Below are 25,312 nucleotides of genomic sequence, written 5' to 3'. Positions count from 1 at the left end.
TCTCAAAAAAAAATAGATTTCTCAGTAAAATCAAGTGCAGAGTGCTTGTCATAAGCCTGGGATGGGAGGATACAGTAGAGATGATCTATTCAAAACATGCTAACCAACAAAAGTGTCTTGCACAAAATTAAAGCTACAAGCACACAAAATAGGATCAATGATATAAGTTGTTTTAAAAATACAAATTTATACCAGTGTGAAATACCATATAAGATGAATAAAAATGGCTAAACTAAATGTAATTATAAATAAGTTGGACTATGTGCCTCATGCTTATAATCCCATTATTCAGGAGGCTGAGGTAGGATTGCAAGTTCAAGGCTAGCCTGAAATACGTTGCAAGCTAAAAGCCAGTCTAGGGTACAAAGTGAGATCCTGTCTCAAATTCATACTAACAACTAATTAACTGTGTGTGTGTGTGTGTAAATTCACTGAAGCAGTTAAAAAATGAGAACTGTCACATATAAAATCATGTATTCTACTAAAAATAACTTCTTAAAATGTTAAAATAATCACATTAGTCAGCAACTTCACCCTTAAATAAGTTCACTAGGAAAACAGAAACATTTCCAATTTCACATGCATGGTCTTGCTAGCATTATTTAAACTAATAAAAAATATCCTGTACCATTTGTACACCTTCTCCATTCCACTCAGATTCTAGGCAACTGCCTGTATTTATAAATAGGCTTATTTCAGACTTCCATATAAGTGGAATCCTATAACATGTGTTGTGTTCTTTCATTTGGCATAGTATTGTCACGTTTTACACATGGAATAACATAAATCAGCACTTCGTTGCTTGTTATTACCCTATAATAATATGTATGCTGGAAGTCTTATGTCAACTTGGCACACAAACTACTGAAAGGAGGGAACCTTAATTGAGAAAATGCTCAATACGATCTGGCTGTAAGGTATTTTCCTTATTAGTGATTGATGGGGGACAGTACAGCCTATTATGGGTACTTCCATCCTTAGACTGGTGGTTCTGGGTTCTGTAAAAAAAAAAGGCCAATGTTCAATAATACTACAAAGACACTTGTTCAATTATGTTCATAGCCAGAATTATGTTCAATTATTTGTAATAGCCAGAACCTGGAAACAACCTAGATGCCCCTCAACCAAAGAATGGATAAAGAAAATGTGGCACATTTACACTTGAGAGTACTACTCAGCGGTAAAAAAACAATGACATTTTGAAAATTGCATGCAAATAGATGGAACTAGAAAAAGCTATCCTGAACCCCCTTTACTTCCTGGTCATCCTGCAGGGGCTACTCTCCCCGGCTACTGCCTCCCTCTTCCTATCCCATCCCAGCTTGCACCCAGGAAACCCCTCCCTTCTTCCTCCCTTCTTCGGGGCTATAAGATCCCCTAGCTCAGCCCTTTTGGGTGCTGGGAAGGAGTGGTGAGCGCAATCAGGAGGGAGTTCCTTTGTTTCAATAGCCTGCCTGCAGCAAGGTAGGCCTTTTGTCTGCAAGGTTCCTGGCCACCTAGGGGCTCTGATCCTGTACCAGAAGATCCATCAGAGGGGTCTCTGGCCAGCAAGGGGAACTGATCCTGAACCAGAAGATCCATCAGTGATCATTCGTAGGAAGAGATGGGCAGGAGCCAATAAAAGAATCCCTCCAACAATCTGAAAAACAACATGGAAACACCGGAACCTAGCAAACTTACAACAGGAGGACTTCAACACTCTAATCAAGAAGAAGTAGAAAAAAAATGACTTTATGAAAGTGATAGAGTCCCTTAAACAGGAGGTGAAAAACTCCCTTAAAGAAATGGATGAGAAGAATAACAAAAAGTTTGAAGAAATGAGTAAATCTGTAAATGATATCATAGGAAACCAAGAAAAAACAATCAAACAGATAATGAAAACAGTTCAAGACTTGAAAACTGAAATGGAGGCAAGGAAGAAAACACAAACCGAGGGCCAGCTGGATATGGAAATCTAGGTAAACGAACAGAGTCTACAGAAACAAGCATAACCAACAGAATACAAGAGATAGAAGAAAGAATCTCAGATTCTGAAGACACTATAGAGAAAATAAACACACTGATCAAAGAAAACAGCAAATCCAACAAATTCTCATCACAAAACATTCAGGAAATCTGGGACACAATAAAAAGACCAAACCTAAGAATAATAGGGGTAGATGAAGGAGAAGAATTACAGCTCAAAGGCCCAGAAATATATTCAATAAAATTATAGAAGAAAACTTTCCCAACCTAAAGAAAGATATTCCTATGAAGGTTCAAGAAGCATACAGAACACCGAATAGACTGGATCAAAAAAAAAAAATCCCCTCGCCATATAATAATTAAAACACAAAACATACAGAATAAAGAAAGAATATTAAGAGCTGCAAAGGAAAAAGGTCAAGTAACTTATAAAGGTAAATCTATCAGACTTACACCTGACTTCTCTATGGAAACCATGAAAGCCAGAAGGTCCTGGATAGATGTACTGCAGAAACTAAGAAACCATGGATGCAAGCCCAGATTACTATACCCAGCCAAGCTATCGTTCACTACTAATGGAGAAAACAAAATATTTCAGGATAAAAACAAATTTAAACAATATGTAGCCACAAATCCAGCTTTACAGAAAGTAATAGAAGGAAAATCACAAGCCAAGGAGTCCAACAATGCCCACAATAACTCAGACATCTAGCGACCCTTCACCAGCACAACTCAAAGAAGGGAAACACACAAACTTTACTACCAAAAAAAAAAATAACTGGAGTTAACAACCACTGGTCATTAATATCACTTAATATCAATGGACTCATTTCACCTATAAAAAGGCATAGGCTAAGAGATTGGAAACGAAACAGGATCCAACATTCTGCTGTTTACAAGAAACATACCTCAACCACAAAGACAGACATTTACTCAGAGTAAAGGGTTGGGAAAAGGTTTATCAAGCAAATGGACCTAAGAAACAAGTGGGTGTGGCCATACTAATTTCTAACAAAGCTGACTTCAAACTAAAATCAATCAGAAGAGATGGAGAGGGACATTTTATACTCATAACAGGAACAATCCATCAGGATGAAGTCTCAATCCTGAATATCTATGCCTCTAATATAAAAGCACCCACTTATGTAAAAGAAACATTACTAGAATTCAAGGCAGCCATCAAACCACACACACTAATAGTAGGAGACTTCAACACTCCTCTCTCACCAATGGACAGGTCAATCAGACAGAAACCTAACAGAGAAATAAGAGAATTAATGGAGGTAATTAATCAAATGGATTTAACAGACATCTATAGAACATTCCACCCAAATAAGAATATGCCTTCTTCTCTGCAGCTCATGGAACCTTCCTGAAAATTGACCACATACTCAGTAACAAAGCAAACTTCCACAGATACAAAAAAAAAAATTAGTAACCACCTGTGTCTTATCGGATCACCATGGAATAAAGTTAGAATTTAACAATAATTCTACCTCCAGAAAGCCTACAAACTCTTGGAAGCAGAACAGTCAACTACTGAACCACCCCTGGGTCAGGGAAGAAATAAAGAGAAATTAAAGTCTTCCTTGAATTCAACGAAAATAAAGGCATAACATACCCAAACCTATGGGACACTATGAAAGCAGTGCTAAGAGGAAAGTTCATAGCTCTAAGTGCCCACATTAAGAAAATGGAGAAAGCTCACATTAGAGACTTAACAGCACAGCTGAAAGTTCTAGAAAAAAAGAAGTAGATGCACCCAGGAGGAGTAGAAGATTGGAAATAATCAAACTGAGGGATGAAATCAACAAAATAGAAATACAGAAAACAATCCAAAGAATCAATAAAACAAAGAGCTGGTTGTTTGAGAAAGTCAACAAGATTGACAAACTTTTATCAAAATTAATCAAAAGGCAGAGAGAGAACATGCAAATTAACAAGATCAGAAATGAAAAGGGGGACATAACTACAGACACTGAGGAAATCCAGAGAATCATAAGGTCTTACTACAAAAGCTTATATGCCACAAAGTTGGAAAATGTAAAAGAAATGGACTTGTTTTTAGATAAAATAAATACCAAATAAAATACCAATAAAATACCAAAATAAAATCAAGACCAAGTGAACAATTTAAATAGACCTATAAGCTCCTATAAGGAGCTAAAAGTATACAATGGAAGAAAGAAAGCATCTTCAAGAAATGGTGCTGGCATAACTGGATGTCAACCTGTAGAAGAATGAAAATAGATCCATATCTATCACCATGCACAAAACTCAAGTCCAAATGGATTAAAGATCTCAATATCAATCTGAACACACTGAACCTGACAGAAGAGAAAGTAGGAAATAGTCTACAACATATGGGCACAGGAGACCACTTCCTACGTTTAACCCCTGTAGCACAGACAATAAGGGCAACACTGAATAAATGGGACCTCCTAAAACCGAGAAGAGCAGAAGGAGAGAGAACATGAGCAAGGAAGTCAAGGCCCCCGAGGGGTGTACCCACCCACTGTGACGGTGGGGCTGATATAATGGGAACTCACCAAGGCCAGATGGACTGGGTCTAATGAAGCATGTGATCAAATGGGACTCTCTGAATGTGGCTTACATGGAGGGCTGACTGAGAAGCCAAGGACAATGGCACTGGGTTTTGATTCTACTTCATGTACTGGCTTTGTGGGAACCTAGTCTGTTTGGATGCTCACTTTCCTAGACCTGGATGGAGGGTGGAGGACCTTGGACTTCCCATAGGGTAGGGAACCCTGACTGCTCTTTGGACTGGAAAGAGAGGAGAAGGGGGTATGGGGGGAGGGGGAGGGAAATGGGAGGAGGTGAAAATTTGTAATAATAATAATAATGAAAAAGAAAAAAAGAAAAAGCTATCCTGAGTGAGATAACCCAGACCCAGAAAGATAAACATGGTATGTACTCACTCCTAAGTGGATATAGCTGTAAAGCAAAGGATATTGAGCCTATACTTCATGATCCTCGAGAAGCTAACAAGGTGAACCCTAAGAAAAATATACATAGATCAACCTGGAAAGGGGAAACAGAGAAGATCGCCTGACAAAATTGGGAGCATGGAGGTGGAGAAAGTAGAGCGGGCAGAAGGGGAAGACCAGGGGAGAAGAGGAGTGGGGAGGAGAACTTGAGGAAATGGGATAGTCGAGAAGGAGGAAGGACGGAGAGCAAGGAAAGAGATGTTTTGATTGAGGCATCCATTATGGGGTTAACAAGAAACCTGGTTCTAGAGGAATTCCCAGGAACTCACAAGGATGACCCCAGCCTGGACCCTAGCCAATAGAGGAGTGGGTGCCTGAACTGGCCTTGCACTATAATCAGACTGATGAATACCTTAAATATAACCATAGAACCTTCATCCAGCAACTGATGGAAACAGAGATAGAGACTTGCATTGGAGCACTGGACTGAGCTCCCAAAGTCCAGTTGAAGAGTGGGAGGAGTGAGAATATGAGCAAAGAGGTCAAGACCATGATGGGAACACCCACTGAAACAGTTCACCTGAGCTAAGGGGAGCTCACCAACTCCAACAAGACTGGGGAGTAACAAGCATAGGTCCAAACTAGTCCCTCTGAATGTGGGTGACAGTTGTATGGCTGGGGCAGACTGTGGGGTCACTGGCATTGGCCCTAGGATTTATTTCTACTGGCTTTTTTGGAACCCATTTTCTTTGGATGTATACCTTGCTCAGCCTAGATATATTAGGGAGGGCCTTGGACCTTCCCCAAAACAATGTGCCTTACCCTCTCTGAGGAGTGGATGGAGGCTGGGGTGGGGGGGGGAAGGTGGAGGGAAGGGGAGGAGGAGAGGAAGTGGGAACGGGGATTGGTACGTTAAAATGAAAAAAGATTGTTTTCTTTTTAAAATAAATAAATAAAATAATTAATTAAAAAAAGAAAACAGGCTGAGCAAGTCGTTGGAAGCAAGCCAGTAAGCAGCACCCCTTCATGGCCTCTGCATCAGTTCCTGCCTCCAGGTTCCTGCCCTGTTTGAGTTTCTTGTCCTGACTTCCTCCAGTGATGAACATTGGTATGGAAGTATAAGCCTAATAAACCCTTTCCTCCCCAACTTGCTTTTAGGTCATGGGGTTTTGTTGCAGCAATCGAAACCCTAAGACAACATGCCACTGTATGAACATATTTCATTTAATCATCATTTTGTAGACAGTGTTTTTTTAAAAAAATGGTGATTATGAATAATTTCACTGGACACATCCATGAACAATTGTTGTGAGAACAGTTAGTCTTCATTGGTCAATATCGATGGTAGAATTACTGGGCATATGGTAAATATATGATCAACATTTTGACGAACTAACTATATTCCAATGCAGTATACCACTTTACATTCCAAGCAGCAGTTCACGGGATTTTCAAGTTCTTTGTATCTTCCTGAACTGTTATTAGCAACCTTTTTAATAATAGCTATGCTAGCGGGTATAAATCAATAGCATCCTATTGTGGTTTTAGGTTGAAATTCCCTAGCAACAAACAATACAGAAAAGGTTTCCATGTGCTTATTTGACCATTTCATTATCTTCTTTCAAAGAAATACCTATTGGAATCGGTCCTCAATTCAAAGGCATAATGACTCATTGCTGCATTTACTCTAAGACTTGTGAAGTTTCAGACTCACAGTTTTGCTCTCTGATCCATTTTATTTTTTTTTTATTTTTATTTATTTATTTTTTTTTTTTTATCGTTTTTCGAGACAGGGTTTCCCTGTAGTTTCTAGAGCCTGTCCTGGAACTAGCTCTTGTAGACCAGGCTGGCCTCGAACTCAGAGATCCGCCTGCCTCTGCCTCCCGAGTGCTGGGATTAAAGGCGTGCGCCACCACCGCCCGGCTCTGATCCATTTTATAAGCGTTTTAAAGGGAGAGTCCAGGTACACTTCTTGTATATGGTTATCTATGTCCCAGAATCATTTGGGGAAAGATTTTAATTCCTTACCGAATTGCCTTCTATCCTTATTGGAAAATCAATGGATGATAAATGGTTAAGGTTTATTTCTACACTCTTTAGTCCATTACTGTTGTGGAATATTAGTTGAAGATGTGTTACATTCATTTATACTGTGGAATATTAGTTTAATGATGCAAAGATGTGTTGCATTCTTTTAAGCTGCATTTGTTTAACTGTGAAGCTGTGTTACCTTTGCCTGTCTAAAACACCTGATGGGCCTAATAAAGAGCTGAATGGTCAATAGCTAGGCAGGAGAGGGATAGTTAGGGCTGTCAGGCAGAGAATAAATAGGAGAAAAAGAGAAGAGCAATGAGCAAGAAAAGGAGGAGAGGAGGATGCCAGGAACCAGCCACACAGCCAGACATGGAGTAAGAAGGAAACAAAAGATACACAGAAACAGAGAAAGGCAAAAGCCCAGAGGCAAAAGGTTGGTTTAAGGCAAAAGGATAATTTAAGTTAAGAAAAAGTGGCTGGAAATAAGCCAAGCTTAGGTCGGGTATTCACATGAAAGAATGTCTCCATGTGATGATTTGGGAGCTGGGTGGCAGGGCCTCCCAAAGAGTAAAGAGAAAAAAAAAACATATTACATTCATATGTGTCTATCCTAATGCTTCAATCACAATGCTGTTCACTATAGCTGATTTTCTACTACAGATTTTTTTTTTGTTTGCTTGTTTTACTTTTGTTTTTGAGAGAGTCTCATAGTTAAAGCTTACCGGGGACTTAGAATCCTTCAATCTCAGTCTCTGGGGTGCTAGGATTACCAGCATGGTCCATCTTGCCCAGCTTTCAGTCTTGGTTTATCTATCCTACGTTATTTGTATTTCCATGCGATTTTATTACATCTGTTTTTACTTTTAATACATACCATTTACACTGCTCCTGAAAATTTACTATGCCAGAGATTTTAAGTGATTTCAAAGAAAAATCATTGGACCCCCTCAAATTTTACCAGCTTTAGAAAGACAAAAATGATGTTCATGGATGGGGTAGATGGAAAGTAGCATCTTATATTTTGTAAATATAGACAGAAAAATTGGTGTTTGCAAGTCGAATCTCAAGCAATGCACATTATTTAATTTAAACCATACGACTGAGGCACCGATTATCTATTGATAATACTATTCAAAGTATTAGAAAAATATTCAAGAGGAGGAATAAAAAATAAGCTCTTAAGTAAAAAAAACCCTAAATATAAGTTTACAAGAGCACTAGCAAGTATTCTAGTTGCATTCATAACTACCTCTGAAGCAGTCATAAACTCACATTCACCCACAAAGACAGTGGTCTGAAACAATTTAACATTTGAGTTGTTAAAGAGTGCAATGAAGTAGATTATTTAAGCAACAAAACTTTATTCTTGTGAATTGCTTTTTTTTTCTCTGACTTTTACTTCATGGCTAATACCATTTCTTTCTTTCTTCCTTGCTTCTTTCCTTTCTGTTTTTCAAGACAGGGTTTCTCTGTGGAGCTTTTTGGCTGTCCTGGAACTCACGCTAATACCACTCCTAAATGGCATGGGTTTGGGTGCTCACAATTATGAAAGCAATAAACTTGGCACTCAGACATTTTGTTGCCTGAGCAACATCCAATCCCATCTAGAAAGTAATATAGGTGTTTATTTTATGGCATGTACCCTTAAGCCTTTTTTTCCATTTTTCTTTTTTATATCAAACATTGATTTTAGAAATAGGATATGGCTTTAACAGTGAAGGAAATATAGGGCAAAGGTTAATATTTCTTTGTGCATAACATTTCTATAAAATAACAGACTTAAAATAACTTATAAACACAGCACAATCAATAGTGATTGGGAGACAGAGTTGAGCTATAAATTTAAAAAGACAAAATTTACAGAAAAAGTTCTTTCAAATATCAGAAGCTTACTGTAAATGGCATCCCATGCATACTCCATAATTTAAAATAGGTTGCTAATTATATTTCTAACAAAATTTCTGGTTTCCTAACTCAGACATTAATCTATATACCTATTTTTAATTGTAGCCACAGAAAACACACATTTTTATTCTTTAACAAAATTTTATATATATATCTTGCTGGAGTCAATTTTCCCTTTCCACCAGGGATCAAAATCAGGGTATCAGATGTGGTGGCAAATGCTTTTACCTAAAGAGGGATGTCTCTAGCTAGTATTTCCTTATTCTTAAGGTAAGCAAAAATCAGTTAGAAATCAGTTATGTGGGTTTAACTACTATTTCTGTCTGTATTCTTGTTTTCCTTTGGGGAAAAATTAGTAGAACACAGGTGATATTAAATGGAAGAAGTGATGAGAGGGTACACACATACACACACACACACACACACACACACACACACACGCACACGCACACGCACACGCACACACACACACTTGGAGTTACTCAGTGCAAGGGAAAACGTTCTTCCCAGAAGCCATGGGTTTCAAATAAAGAGCCCAGTGCCAGGCTACTTTCCTAAGTTATCCTGGAGACAACCTAAATGTACAGGCTACCTGATGCTAAGGATGCTGCTCCTGAGCACCACACACTGTGTTCATGGACACGATTAAGCTAGTACTGCCCAGGGAGAGTTCCCCCTACTGGGCACCTTACATAGTACCAAAAGGTGCTGCTATTCAGGATGCTGAGGGAGAAATATATCAACAGCTTTAGCTGTGAACCCTGTGAGTGGCCTAGTAATATACACTGATGGGTCCAATATTGGCACAAATATCACAGGGGTGGTCAACTGCTTTCTGATGGGATTCAAGGCCCACTCAAAAAGAAGAAACATATGGCTAGTACTGTAAATTTGACAAAGAACCCATGGCTGGAGAAGCTCATAGGTCCCAGGGTGAACCTAGTACTATTATTTGGCTAAATGAATGATATAATATGAAGTCGCCTCTGAACACATATTCTTATAGCTGTTCATTAGTACAGCTCTCATTCTTCATCAAAAATGCTTTTGTGCTGATGACTCCACTCCCACGCATATATGGGCAGCACAAACTGAATTCAGTACGTTCTTTAAAAAAAGAAAAAACGTGAAGTTGGGAGGGGTTGGGAAGTGATTTGGAAGGAGTAACAAGGAGTAGGGGTGAATATATCAAAATACATTCTATGCATGTATGAAGTCCTCAAATAATAAAATGTATTAATAATAGTAAGATAAATGTCCTTGATGAAAAGAAACCTCCCTTGTCTTTTAAATATGGATTGAATCCAGGGATATATACATACTATATAAGTGCAGTAATACTGAGCCACACACATTCCTAGTCTTTTTTTTAATTCTTAAACAGGGTCTCCCTTAGTTACATAGGGTGTGCTTAAACTTGCAATCTTTTTCTTTTTTTGCTTTATCCTCCCAGTAGCTGGGGTTACAGGTTCCAGCTCTATCATCTTTTATTTACAATTCTAGAATTAGGCAATATATCATTCTATCAAGAGTAAGTGTTCCTGGAACTCAATATTCATAATTAAAAACATGGAAATTAAAGCAAAATCAAGCACCAGTTAGATACACTTACATATGCTTTGATAATTTGTTGAAATTTGCCTATCTAAACACATTAAGGCATAAAACCAGTTCTACATTTCTTGACATTCTAGAGCAGACGCTCTCAACCTTCCTAATGCTATAACCCTTTTAATACATTTCCTCATGCCGTGGTGACCCCAACCATAAAGTTACTTTTTTTTTGCTATTTCATGCCTGTAATTTTGCTATGGTTATGAATTTTAATGTAAATATCTATGTTTTCTGATGGTCTTATATGTGAGGCCTATGAAAGGGGCATTCGATCCCCCAAAGGGGTTGAGACCTATAGGCTGAGAACCACTGTTCTATAGTCTTAGGATTAATTTGTAATGCAATTTAAAAGAAAGTACTTTCTAGTCTAGCCCCAAGCTAAGCTAAAAGAGTCAAATTTTCCCATATTTAGTGGCTTTAAAATTTACCTAATAGTATTTCTTTACTGTACACCTCAAAAACAAGACTAATATATTTTTAAGGAGTTGGTCAGAATTTTATAAAACCTGTTCATGCACCCAGGTTTTAGTGTAACTTAGGAAACCATGGAATGCTGTAATTGATACCTAGTTAAAATTTGGACAGAGCTGGTGCTTATGCATAATCCCAATTACTTTTGGTAGCATTTATATCCTTGTATGATAAAGGCCAATCTTCCTGCAGTCCTTTCTATACTGAGATTTAGATGTGTTGATTTAGACTCTGGGATTTAGATTTTTAAGAGTTTTGTAGTATAAAAGTCACTGGATTTATTAAAACTACACAATGCATTTTTCTCATTTTTTAGGTAAGTTGATCACAGCTATAGAAGAATGAAGCGACAACTTTTGTTATTTAGAAATCAAATTTCACTGGCTTTTTTTTAAGTGCTAGGCATTTAATGCTGGATATTACCCATTCTAAACAAGTAGTCTACCACTGAGATATGTCTCTAGCCCGTATCTCTTATTTTAAAAGGCTTTCTCTTTACTAATTTTTTGATGAATATAGATATTGCTAGAGATATACAGATAATACTAAAATGGGTCAAAATTCTTTATCACTGCTAAGATGAAAACCTTCAGTTCTAAGCTGGTGAGGTGGCTTAGCAGGTAAAGGTGCCTATTCCCAAGGTTGATGACCTGAGTTCAATCGCCAGGACCAATATGGTGGAAGGAAAGAACTGACTCCCACAAGTTGTCCTATGATATCCACGTGAACACTAAGACATGTGTGTTCATGCAAGAGTACACACACACACACACACACACACACACACAGAGAGAGAGAGAGAGAGAGAGAGAGAGAGAGAGAGAGAGAGACTTAAAAAATCAGTGAAAATAAAATATGAGAATTCAAAAGCATGCTTCCATGCAAACTGCTATACTGATTAGAAAGCTTTCTGAATGTATCTATGCCAAAGCCTCTAAAATGGGTAAGAAAAAGTAGAAATCCTTAGCATTCTGGTGTATCCAGAGAAATGGTAAGCTTTTTGAAACAATCTTTTCTTGACAATGGCGGATACTCAGCTATCGGACGAATGTGAGGCTTCTGAGAAAAAATTGCAGTTCTTCCCACATTACAGAGGCAAATACATTAAAGAAAAGGGAAGAATACTCAGAATACTGGATCTAACACAGATTAAATCTGAAGGAGTAAGGACATAACAAATTTTATATAAGCAATTATATGAGAGTATTAAGAAAGTAATTATCAAGACTGATTAGATTTCATTTGTGTTTTCACATCAAGCTAAGGAGTATTCTGGATAAGGAAATTTGAAAAAAAATTATGTAAAAGTATGGGCAATAAAAATTCTTCATGGCCTACATGAGGATTCTGCACCTGGCACTAAGGTGACATAAATTAAAATACTGTGGTTTATTGGAGGGAAGGCTTAAACTACCAATACTGCATTATAATTGAATTGGCATATTTTCAGTCTTCACTCTACAGTGAGAAAAGGCTCTATATGTCAATCTAAATAAAGTAATATAACTAGCAAAGTCAATTTTGATTATTTACCTTTCTATGGTTCAATTTGTTACATTTTGTAAATATGTCAAAACACAGAGCTCCTGGATTCTGCTTTGAAAATTCATTTGAATTCAATCAGTTTATCTTTCCTGGAAAGACATTAAAGATCAGGTCCTAACTACTCTTTGTTCAGAGTATTTATTATCACTAATATTTTTATAATTTAAAGCTCATAGAAAAATCATTCTGTGTTTAAAATTATTTTATTGACTTATTCTTGTGTGTGTGCACGCGTGTGTGTGTGTGGTTAGTTCTCGTCTTTCATCCTCGCTTTAAGGTCTAAGAATCATATTTAAGTTGTCAGACTTGTGTGGCAAGTCCCCGTACCTGCGAAGCCATCTCAACATCCCCCTCCCTAATATTTTGCTAGTAAATGCCTATGCCACTGTTTTTCCTAGGACCAAATTCTGAAGGTAAAGCTGAACACTTTGGTTTAAAATTGCATTTCTGCAGTAATAAGAGGAAAATTTTCAACCTTTCATTTTCCTTTATGTAGATGGGTATTTTGCCTGCAGATTATGTCTGTGCACCATGTGCATGCACTAACTTCAGAGACCAGAAGAAATCATCAGTTCCCCTGGAACTGAAGTAACAGCTGGTTGTGACCTAACCAGTGTGGGGCTAGGAAATGAATCAAGGTCCACCATAAGAGCAGCCAGTACTCTTAACCACTGAGCCACCTCTTCAGCCCCAGTAAGGTCCTGTTATATTCTCCAAACACAGATTGGGTTAAAAGTCAAGTTGAAAGAACATGTAAGTTGTGCTTACTGAAAAACAGCATCTACAGTAGGAAGATCAAATTAATAGTATTTCTTAGTTTAGTTCCTTAAACACGTTTAAAGCCCTTAATTTTTACTTCTGTGCATAGTATAGAGTATATAATTTCTTTAGATTTAGGCTTTTATAATAAGAAATAAAGGTACAACTAGAAAAATTACTAAAATTCCCTTTTGAAAGACTAGACTATTCTATTTTTTTTTTTTTATTTTTTTTTTTTTTTTTTGGCTTTTCGAGACAGGGTTTTCCCTGTAGTTTCTAGAGCCTGTCCTGGAACTAGCTCTTGTAGACCAGGCTGGCCTCGAACTCAGAGATCCGCCTGCCTCTGCCTCCCGAGTGCTGGGATTAAAGGCGTGCGCCACCACCGCCCGGCGACTAGACTATTCTAAACACGAGCTTTTCTGCAAAATTACCTCTGTACTAAGGTCATATTGAGTTGAAGCTGCTCGGCACTTGAGCCTGAGTTTTGCCACCAGTTGTTCAAAGTCTTTAACCTCATTGAAACTGAAAAGCTGTTTTTCCTTTGATGCTGATGATGACAGATCTGTTGGAGTCATCAGTTTTATCTATAGCTAAGACCTGGGGAGTAAAGAAGATAAATAACGTGACTCACATTTTTCTTCTCAGTGCTGACACATTCCAGATAGTATGTGTTTGGCTCTCTCTGTCATGGCTGAAAGTTTTGGTCTGGGGTATGACTTACTCAGAGAGAGATCTGTGCTAATGATGATACAAATTTTCTCATTTCAAGTTACTTTACCTATCAAGGAAAAAGCTAAAGTAATATGGCCTTTAAAATTGACAATATAGACAAAACAATCAGTGAGGAGTACTGGTGTTTGACTGTCATGAAAGTTTCCAAATCCATTCTTTCTAAACAAGTACATCAAATGTGATAGTCTAAATTTTGGTAATCTTATCTCAAGGGTCAGAATGATGGAGTTTATTTTGTGCCACTCTAAACCTTTATCTGCTTTCAATTTTTTTTCCCACTTTCACTTTTGGCAAAGCTTCACTAAAAGGAAATTAAAAGTATCTCACATGCTAGTGTTTTTAACTTGAAGAGTAATTTTGTACTTCAATGATTATTGTACATTGCTAGGAGGACACATTTACTGGGCCTTTTGCTAATTCACAGAATGAAAGGGTATGCCATAAATTACAAACTTAGATGTACCGAAATTTATATTACCTCTCGTAATGGAATGATTACACTACATAGATTCCCATCCTGGCTAGCAAAGCAGATGTAGTTTTCTGAAATGCACATTTTCCCATGAGTACTGAAGTGGCTGAATGGTACCCATAAGAAACATTCATGTACTTCTTTCAAAGTCTCTTCTTTGGGTAGCCTAAAAAAGGCTTTGAATTGCTCACTGTGGGCCCGATATTCCAAACCTCTGTAGAAAAGAGAAATGGGAAGGAGGAGCTCAAATGATGAATTCTAAAGTATTCACATATCTATATTGATTTAATCAATAGAAACCATAAAGCATAAAGATTAAACATCAAGTAGAATGTTCTTGAATGAATTTTTTTTCTTTTTTCTTTTTTTTTTTGGTTTTTCGAGACAGGGTTTCTCTGCAGCTTTTTTAGAGCCTGTCCTGGAACTAGCTCTTGTAGACCAGGCTGGCCTCGAACTCACAGAGATCCGCCTGCCTCTGCCTCCCGAGTGCTGGGATTAAAGGCATGCGCCACCACCGCCCGGCAAATATTTATTTATTCATTATGTATACAATATTCTGTCTGTGTGTATGCCTGCAGGCCAGAAGAGGGCACCAGACCTCATTACAGATGGTTGTGAGCCACCATGTGGTTGCTGGGAATTGAACTCAGGACCTTTGGAAGAGCAGGCAATGCTCTTAACCGCTGAGCCATCTCTCCAGTCCCTTGAATGAATTTTTAAATGGAAAAATAACACAGATTCCTGATAATTTCATTTATTGTTTTTTTTTCCAATTTCATTTTAGTTATAGATTAAGATGCACAAAAGTTAGAGAACTATAGGTCTCAAAATAATCTGTTAAGGGTGATTTTCTGAAGGACCAGTATTATAACATTAATAATGGTGAAAATCAACCTTGGAATACAGTAATTTTCATATATGGTTATTAGAAAATCCTGCAGTTATACATATAAAATTAGGTAATCGAAAATGGTGGCATTAAAGTTCAAAGAGGAAAAGCAGAGTATGAAACAAACATCAAGATTCAGTTTGGCAGAATTTTGCAAGATTGTTTAAAACATCCAAGATTGGAGCAGAACAGAACAACACTGCCTGCACCATGCTGGAGTTGGTAAACAAAGATGAATCTTGTTAACTGACAGAGAAACAGATAAATACAAAGCGGTTGCTCTACATAGCATGATTTTTCCAGGAGCACTAAATACCTTGTGCTAAGCAGTAATGCTATCTGGGGTAGTAAGAAAATGATGCAAGTTCTAACTCAAAGCCAGCTAAATGGAAACTAAATTCAGCCTTCCTGCACCTACTGTTTGAAAGTGTAGTACTTTATCATGTCTAATAAATTAGTCCCGATATAAATAACCAGAAACCGATGTAAATTTTTACTCTACTTAAGTTGTAACTTGGTGGGTTATTTCACTGTTACTAAATGGATGACTGATCACAGTCCATTCGTGTGGACAGGAAAGTTTCAGTGCCACGTTATTATAAAAGGAAAAGGAGTATGCTGTGTTGAGCCCTATTTCTGCAAACGTTTTCAAGTTGATTTTTATTAAAAACGCATGAATGGATCTACATTAAATGCTTGTAATTGTGCTTGGAGATTGTTCACACTATAGAGCACTGACTTGTACAGCAAACGGAAGCAACAAAGATGCCCTATAACAAATGGGGTCTGAGAACTTCTTCAGCAAGATGTTTATTCTTAACTGACTAGAAAAAGAGATTTAGATGTAGGTAGCTTTCAAGATGCTCACTTAAATAAATATCTCATTTAAATAAAGACTTGGTAATGGACAATTCATTGACATGAAAGGTAAACAAATTTACCTTTTAAACATTGTTTTTTTAATTTTGGATTTTTCCCCTTTTTTATTCACCTTTACGTGTGTGGGTGTTTTGCCTGCATATGGGTCAGTGTATCATGTGTACACAGTACTGAAGAGGCCAGAGGGTGTTGGAATCCCCTGGGACTGGAGTTACAGATGGTTGTGAGCCACTATGTAGGTGCTGTAAATTGAGCCCAAGTCTTCTGGAAGAGCAGTCAGTATTCTTAACTGTTGAGCCGTCTCTCCAGTCCCCCAGTTTTATATTTAATTAAAATATTATACCATCTCTCCCTCCAGCCCCACCCTTTCCCATCAACCTCTCTTAAATTCAAGGCCTCTTTTTCTTTATTATATATATTTTTTCTTTATTATATATTATATTCATATATATGAATAAATAAATACAACTTGCTGCATCTGTCTAGTATTACTTGTATGCATATGATTTTAGGGCTGGCCACTTGGTATTAGGGAACCAATTAGGAGCTCATCCCCGGGGAAAACTAGCTCTCCCTTTCTTAGCAGTCATTAATTACTTACATTTCTTAACCTAGGGGTGGGGTTCTGTGAAGGAGAAGAAAATAATTTTTAAAAGAATGCTTCTAGTGGTCAAGTGAGGAAAAAACGTTACAAAAGCAAATGCCTAACATTAATGCAATATGAAGTGGATCTTTAAATTGTGTCTATTTCTGCGAACGTGGGTGTACCTGTATGAGTTTATTTGGAACATGTCCATATAGAGGTTTGAGGCCAGGGCAAGGCAGATCCCTTGGCTGGAGACACAAGTGGATGTGAGTCACTTGATCTGGGTCTTAGGAACTGAACCAGGGTCCTCTGCAAGAGCAGTTAAGTGCTCTGAACCACTAAGCCATCTCTCCAGCCTTAAGTCCTTTCTTTTAAAAAATGTGTATATTTATTTTTATTGTATGAATGTTTTGTCTCCATGTATGTCTGTTTGCCACTTGTATACCTAGTCCCCATGGAGGTCAGGAGAAGGAATCAGATCTCCTGGAAAAGGAGCTACAGGCAACTGTGAGCCACTGTATGGTTGCTGAGAATCAAACCCGGGGCCTCTGCAAGAGGAGCTGGTGTTCTTAACTTCTAAGCCATCCCTCCAGCCCTGAGCTTTAAATTCTCAATGAAAGAGTTCCATTTGTAAAACATGTGGAGACCTAACTTTGGTAATAAAGTATAAAACTTCAGCTCACACACTCATCAAGTAATCTTTCTGCCTCTGAATGTTGGGAATAGTTTAGGAACTGTGTGAGAAATGACTAGCTACCCAATCGGGCCTAGTTAGTATATGACAAACCTCCACTTCACTTAGTCTAGTCTATCCAAAGGCTCTGGATTAGGTTTCTCTTAAACTTTCCCAGTCTATATCCTCATCTTCCTTGCCCCAAACGACTTTCACTAGCTAATTCTGAATGCTTTTCTTTCCTCCTCCCCTTTGCCAAGTCCCTTTCAGTCAACTGTCTTAAGTGTTGAGTAGACTAAAGGGCTCTATCCACTTTTAGCAAACTGAGTATAATGATGAAAAATGATCAGTCAGACAGTCTTTATTTCCTCCTTGAGGATATGGCCTCCCTGTAGAGTTCAGGCTGACCCAGAATTAATGACCTTTCTGTCTCAGTCTTCCAAGTGCCGGGACTAGATACACACGCCCCCATTCCCACCTAGTCAAGACACTTCTGATGTAGGCACTAATAATGATTAGTACTTGTGTAGTTCTTTTGTATTTAACTACCACACATTTCATTCATTCCGAATAAGGGCCCACAGAGGAAGAAATGACAGAGAAGCAAACAAAGACTCTGAGAAATGGTGTAACTTTAAGAGACTTCTCCAGTCTGAAACTAAAGCCCATGGTCCACTGGCTCTATTAAGTTGTCTCTACATAAAAATGTCAATAGTATCACCAAATTAATTTAAAATTAAACAATATGCTTAACTACTCTAGAACTTAAATTATCTAGACTACAAACAGACAAATTTAGAGTTACCTAACCACATAAAACTCTCTACATTTTGGAAATTACCTTGTGCTCACTAGTCAACTTGACACAGCTGAGTCATCAGCGAGGAAGGAGCCTCAGTTGAGAAACTGCCTCCATAAGATCAGGCTGAACGCAAGCCTGTGAGACATTTCCTTCCTTCCTTAATTCCTACCTTCCTCCCTCCTTCCTTTCCTTTCCTTTATTTTTTCTGAGACAGGGTTTCTCTGTGTAGCCCCAGCTGTCCTGGAACTCACTTTCCCTCTGCCTCCCAAGTGCTGAGATTAAAGGCTTGCACCATCACTACCTGGCATTTTCTTAGTGAATGATGGGGGAGGGTCAAGCCCATAGTGGGTGGTACCATCCCTAGACTGGTGGTCCTGGGTTCTATAAGAAAGCAGGCTCAGCAAACCATGGGGAACAAGCCAGTAAGCAGCATCCCTCCATGGCCTCGGCATCAGCTCCTGTCTCCAGGCTCTGGCCATGTTTGAGTTCCTGTCCTAACTTCCTTCAATGACAAACAGTGATATAGAAGCATAAGCCAAATCAACCCTCTCCTCCCCAAGTTGCTTTGGTTATGGTGTTTCATCACAGCAACAGAAATCAGAACGAAGACCTACTCTAATATAAATCCTATTTAATTAAGAAAATAATTCCCAAACCTAACTTCCATTATATCTTAGAATTAAATTTCACGGAGAAGCAGTTCTGAAATGTATTCAAATAAACTTACAAATATAAACATCAATGATCAATGCCAAAGAAAAAACTATCATGTAATATAGAGCATTTAACTTTTAATGTTAACCACTGTTAAACCATTCTTGCAGCCAAACAATACTATAAAATGTAAATACTGGGGCCAGTGAAAAGGCTCAGAGAGTATAGGTGCTTGCTTTCAAGGCTGCGGATCTGAGCTTGATCCCCACAAACCACATGGTGGAAGGAGAGAATCGACTTCTGCAAGTTATCCTCTGACCTCTGTCCCCATGCCTGGGCATGCGTGACTCCCCCATATCCCCAACAAGTGAGAGATGAAAAGAGAAGTAAATATTAATATTTAAATACCTTTTGGTAATTTGTAGAGGATCATCAAGGACTGGGTCATTATCAAATGTTTCTTTATCAAAAAGTCTCTTTATGGCATAGCTTGCCAGTTGTTCCATAAGAAGGTATGTTTCATTAATGTGCAAAAACATTGAGAAATAGTGATTCTCTCCTTGGGAACATACATGAATGCTCTCTGTTAGTATAACAGTTGAAGTCTTTTCTAGTTTTGAGATTGCGTCCCAGGAGATAATGAGTTTAACTGGAAATAAGAATTGTAAGGAAGTGCAATTACATTTTCAATATTGATTTATGTTCATAATTCAGTTCTTTTATAATGACCGCTGGAAAAAATGATACAGTACTTTAGAAGTCAAAGTTAGTTAAAATTTTGAAGCATTGTAATAAATATATAATAATTAGTGATTCTAAAAAAAAACAGGTATATATTCTTGACTTTTTGATTTTTCTTTTTAATGGTGCTGGGATTGAACCCAGGGCCTTATGCATGTCAGACATGTGCTACCACTGAGTTATATATCCACTACTTGGGACAGATACCATTTTAAAGAATTAGAAAAAGATTTTGATGTGATGTTTAAATCCGTTTCTTTATATATGATTATTTAATTATATAACCATTGATGTAAAAGTTATACATATGCTATAAATAATACCATTTGATCCTTTGTGGCTGCAAAATGGGATGTAGATCAGGAGGTACAATGGCTTGCTTTATGTTGTATGTTTGAAACAAGAATTAAAACACATATGAAAGCAAGCAGGCAGCTTCTAAGAAGATAGAAGTGGTTATATACTAGATTCTTATCACGTAAAATACATCTGCTACTCAATTTATGTCTAAGATTTTCTACCCACATTTTAATTGTTCCCTGTGTTACATAGAGAGCCTTAAACTCTTTCTGTGGTTGAAACCTCTTTGATGTGAACATATAATTTAATTACTTTCTTTCAATATCAATCCCACTACTGTACACAGAACTTAACACCACTGAGTTGATAGGTCATTGAGAAAATTGAAAGCCATGATAAGCAATAAACAGACACTTACTTTCTGATCCTAGCAAGAAAGAATAGAAACTCAGAAAGTTGGTACTTAGATAGAGCCAACCCTGACAAGGAACCCGTCCTTTCCAATAACTGCAGGAATAATACGTTACTAATTTCTCCTGTTCTGGTAAACCAAAAGATTTTTCAAATTTCAAAAGGGCTTCTCGAAATTTCTCAGGATCATCTTCTTTAGCAAAAGAACCTTTTCCCTCTTCAGCAATTAGTCCCTGGAAGAGATAAAATAGCTTCAGAGAACTTACCATCACCTAGCAACAAAAATCTTTTTCATATTTAATTTTAAGTATAGATTTTAAGTTTCTCATTTTAGGTATTGATCAAATAGATCTCTATGTATATATAGGTTGTATGGCTACATGTCTGCATATGCATACTTCTCTTAAGATAGAGATGAGCATTGTCTTTAATTTTGTAGCAGTGTTTTCTCCTTTATAAGAAGCTATCACAAATGTAGGTGCCAAACATCTTCTGAATAAACAAAAGCATTGTTCAAAATCCTATTTAAGCGACGGTGAAATGAAAACACCGCTGGGAACGTTCGCGAGAGCACCAAAATCAAGCCATTGCACAGGTGCCTGAAGCACTTATCCTGGCATCCAGCCAGGTGCTTCTGAAGGGCATAAAAAGTGCCAGTAAAAGGATGGACCTTCCATGTCATCCCAATCTTTCCTGACGAAGACTCCATGTTAGTGCTCCATTTACAGAATACATCCATATTGCTTATTCTCTTCTGGAATCATGTACATTTTATTTGAGGGCTCAGAACTCATACCAACTAAATAATGATGAAACTAAAGGTCAGTTAATTTTCAAGATTTCTTATTGTTTAAGAAATATATTAAAAAGCTGGCGGTGGTGGCACATGCCTTTAAACCTAGCACTTGGGAGGCAGAGGTGGATCTCTGTGAGTTCGAGGCCAGCCTGGTCTACAAGAGCTACTTCCAGGACAGCCAGGACTGTTACAGTGAGAAATCCTGTCTCTAAAAACCAAAAAAGTATATATGTATAAACTGGGTTTCATTATGACATTTCCATAAATGCACATCATTGTACTTTGCACATAATTCACATCCATCACCCTCTCTTGTCCCCTGCTATCTCCATTCCCACGGATCCCTTCCTACTCCCAATTTCAATGTCATATATACACATGCATATGATGTATATTTTAATATATATTTAAATTTGTACATGAGGGAAACATGCAATATTTGTTGTTTTATAGTATTTCTATTTCTATAGTCTAGATTTTAATATATATTTAAATCTGTGTATGAGAGAAACGTATTTTTTGTCTTTCATTTTAGCCCCATTTCTCTGTTCCCATTTTTTCCCTTCCTTCCTCCAAGTAGTAGCATCCTTCATTTTGTGTGAGTGATGTAGAATTTAAATTCTGCACATGAAAGAAACATGGGCTACTTGACTTTGAGACTAGGTTTTGTTTTGCTTAACATAGTTATCTTCAATTCTATACACTTTCTACAAATTATATAATTTCTTCTTTATGGGATAATAAAACTCCACTGTGAATATATACCACATCTTCTTTATTCACCCATCCAATCCACTTACTCTTATTTTGCCTTGTACAAAATTAGTAATATCTTCATTTGAATCAAACACTGATAAAGTCTTCATTATATTTTGTTCCAACCAGTCCCAATGTTTTGTTATTTCTTCTCTGTTGGCCCCTGATTAATAATATAGAGAAAAATGATTCAAGGGAAACGCCTTAATAAACCTTCTCTTTATAGTCAAACAAATTTAGTTTAAAAGGAAATGAAACTACTTGGTCACTTTCACAAAAGACGGCTATATAGAAATTAATATATTTATTCTCTATTTCATCTGAATATATGAGCACAAACAATAGAGTTAAATTTATTATAAATAGAAAAATACAATACTTAATGAAATGGGAGAAAAATAACTCATAAGGAAATATAAAAATTCTGAAAATAAGATAACAGTAATTAGTGCCCAGAAGAAACCATCATCTTTACAAATAAACATGTAGGAAACACACACACACACACTCTCTCACATTTTACCCCTTGGTCAAATACAACTACTAGCATGGTGTCTAAATTCTTCAAGACTGAAAATAGTAAGCATATGACAGTCCTTCACATTGCTGTACAAATGTGGACGTTTTACTGTGGTTACTAAACATACAAACCCTTAGGTAAGAGCCAGTGAATTCGCTAAAATACGCAGCAAACTTACAGACATTGCATGAGAAAAGTCAGAAACCTACTGCGTCAGCGCCAGTCTTAGCTGTCTTATTTTTTTTTTTTTTTTGGTTTTTCGAGACAGGGTTTCTCTGTGGCTTTGGAGCCTGTCCTGGAACTAGCTCTTGTAGACCAGGCTGGTCTCGAACTCACAGAGATCTGCCTCTGTCTCCCGAGTGCTGGGATTAAAGGCGTGCGCCACCACCGCCCGGCTTAGCTGTCTTATTGAGGGTTATATTAAATATTCTTATTGCTAGGTTTGCTTTCACTTGGAGAAACTTTCATTATCCAGCCCCACTTCTCTTATTACCAAATAGCTTTAAAAATCTTTCCAGAAATATGGGTTATACAGATATCATTAAAAAGAAATAACCGTGACAGAGCATAATGTTCCCATGCTATAGAGAGGATCACAGTAAAATTTTATTGACACTGCAAAATTGTTCATTTTCTATAATCCAGTTAAATATTTATTCATCTTATGAATAAGAATTATATTTATATATCAGTTTCATCTGCAAGAATAGCAACAGTCTACTTTTTTAAAGTAGAAAAGACTTTTTCAAAACGATCTTGACTAATAAGTTTCAGAACTGAGGTTATAAAATTCTCTTACTCTTATCTGCATTTAGTTTTGCTAGAATGTAATTTAAAAGAGTCAGGAGAACAGACTTAGCAGGATGACTAAAGGAAATTTAGAAGGGAATTCTTTCATAGTTATATATCCTAATAAATGTAATTGTATGCTGTATGTTCACAAATATGACGTGTCTACAAATTCATGTGTATTTTTTCAAACACACACACACACTCTCTTTAGAAAAGAGGGGAGAAGAAAAGAAGAAATCAGTCTCAATATTTAAAAAGACCATAAAATTGAGATTCTAGTTTTGTTCAATATTACAATGGAAATGAAATGACATAGAAATGAAAGACAAGTATTACATATGAGTTAAAATTATTCTGATTTGTATTATTAGGAAGACTCATTACAATCTCTTTCCCACGCTACCCACAAATAAAAAATTCAAATGTCAGGCTTCTACTTTTTCAGGGAAGAATCTTTAAGTTTTGGGCTTATCATAAACCACGTTCTCCTTATCTCAGTTACTATTGGAAGAAAAAAGAACACTGGTATTTAATGGGGAAGGTTCAATCTTCCCAGCAGTTTGGTAAAGAATTACTAAGTTTATAAAGGAGTCAGGTGGCAGTCACAGTAACCAATGCCTGCTCAGAATCTGCACTGCTGGATCACATACTTCAGGACTCTCCTAATAACCTGTAATCACTCTTAAAGGGAGGTGGGACTGCTAGTCTCACAAAGAACAGTTGCATTTAACTTGCTTCCAAATCTTAAAACAACTGAGGAGTATAAGTAAATTTGAATATTCAGTTTTCCTACATACAAAGCATTTCGTAACAATGCTTAGTGTACAGTGACATTAAATATTAGTTGATTTTGTTTTTAGATGTGAATATCTTATACATTTAAATAAGATTAAAATCTTCATCAATAAGATGTTTTAGCAGAAGTATTTTCTTTTTTAAAAAAATTATTTATTTATTATGTATACAATATCCTGTCTGCATGTATGCCTGCAGGCCAGAAGAGGGCACCAGACCCCATTACAGATGGTTGTGAGCCACCATGTGGTTGCTGGGAATTGAACTCAGGACCTTTGGAAGAGCAGGCAATGCTCTTAACCACTGAGCCATCTCTCCAGCCCAAGCAAAAGTATTTTCATTTCTGTAATTATTAACTCTTCAATTTGGAATCTGAGGCTCACTGAGTTCTGCTATAATTATCTTAGTATCTGGCTTGTATTTGAACTGTAAGGTTTTTTAAACACTCATACTTACCACATGCAATTGACAAGTACACTTGAGAATCTGGTGTCTGGTGCAGGATACGAAATGGAGCCACTTTGGCAGTAGAGTCTAAGACAGAATCAAGAGTCCCAACTAGAAGCCCTGTGATAATAGAAAAAAATTGTAAACATAAAAACTTTATACGAGATAAAAACTATCAATTCAAATGACAATTAATGAACTTATTTTTTTAACAAAAAAATTCTACTCTAAAGGGTCTTTTTGAGACCTTTTTGTTAAAGTCAATATATAGAGAGGATAAGGAGATCCTTTAGTCAGGGACCTGATTCCAATCCCCAGAACCCACATTAAAAATGCCATACATGATGGCTCATACTTTGTAATTCCAGTACTGAAGAGGCAGAGGCAAGTTGGATCCCTGGGGATCACTGGTTAGCCAGCCTAACCTATCTGGTGAGTTCCAGACCAACAGAAGACCAAAATTCAAAGGGAAAAAAATAGATGACATCTAAGGAACAACGCCCAAGGGTGTCCTCTGGCCTCCAAGCACATGCGCACACATATAAACACCCACACCTAACCAGACATAACACAGACCAAACAAAAAATACACATTTGGGGTAATGGAAAGACTAATATTTATCAAAACAAGAAGTGTTTAAGAAAATAATCTTTCAATAAAAACATGCAAGGCTCAATTGTCCAAATATCTTATTTCCAGTGCTTAAGTTCTTTAAGAAGGCTGTGTATTTATTAGACAAGAATCTAGGACCAAAGACTATGTGAGGATGAATTCTGGCTTTGTGACTTACTCCAATTTGAGCCTGTTAAAGTAGTTTCCATCTCT

General features: G+C 37.2%; 1 protein-coding gene across 1 annotated transcript in view; it reads right to left on the bottom strand.

Moving 5' to 3' along the window:
• Tbc1d8b (TBC1 domain family member 8B) overlaps positions 1-25,312 on the bottom strand; it is a 75,523-nt gene that overhangs the window by 35,998 nt on the left and 14,213 nt on the right. The window contains 7 exon segments of the mRNA XM_038316826.2: positions 13,673-13,762; positions 13,764-13,838; positions 14,452-14,659; positions 19,337-19,577; positions 20,388-20,613; positions 21,977-22,095; positions 24,496-24,606. Of these exon segments, the coding sequence (XP_038172754.1) occupies positions 13,673-13,762; positions 13,764-13,838; positions 14,452-14,659; positions 19,337-19,577; positions 20,388-20,613; positions 21,977-22,095; positions 24,496-24,606 (1,070 nt within the window).

Source organism: Arvicola amphibius, chromosome X (assembly GCF_903992535.2).
Source record: "Arvicola amphibius chromosome X, mArvAmp1.2, whole genome shotgun sequence".
In the NCBI taxonomy this organism is placed as follows: domain Eukaryota; kingdom Metazoa; phylum Chordata; class Mammalia; order Rodentia; family Cricetidae; genus Arvicola; species Arvicola amphibius.
Note: the sequence above shows the minus strand (reverse complement) of the source record. Positions and strands in the feature narration are given on the sequence as shown.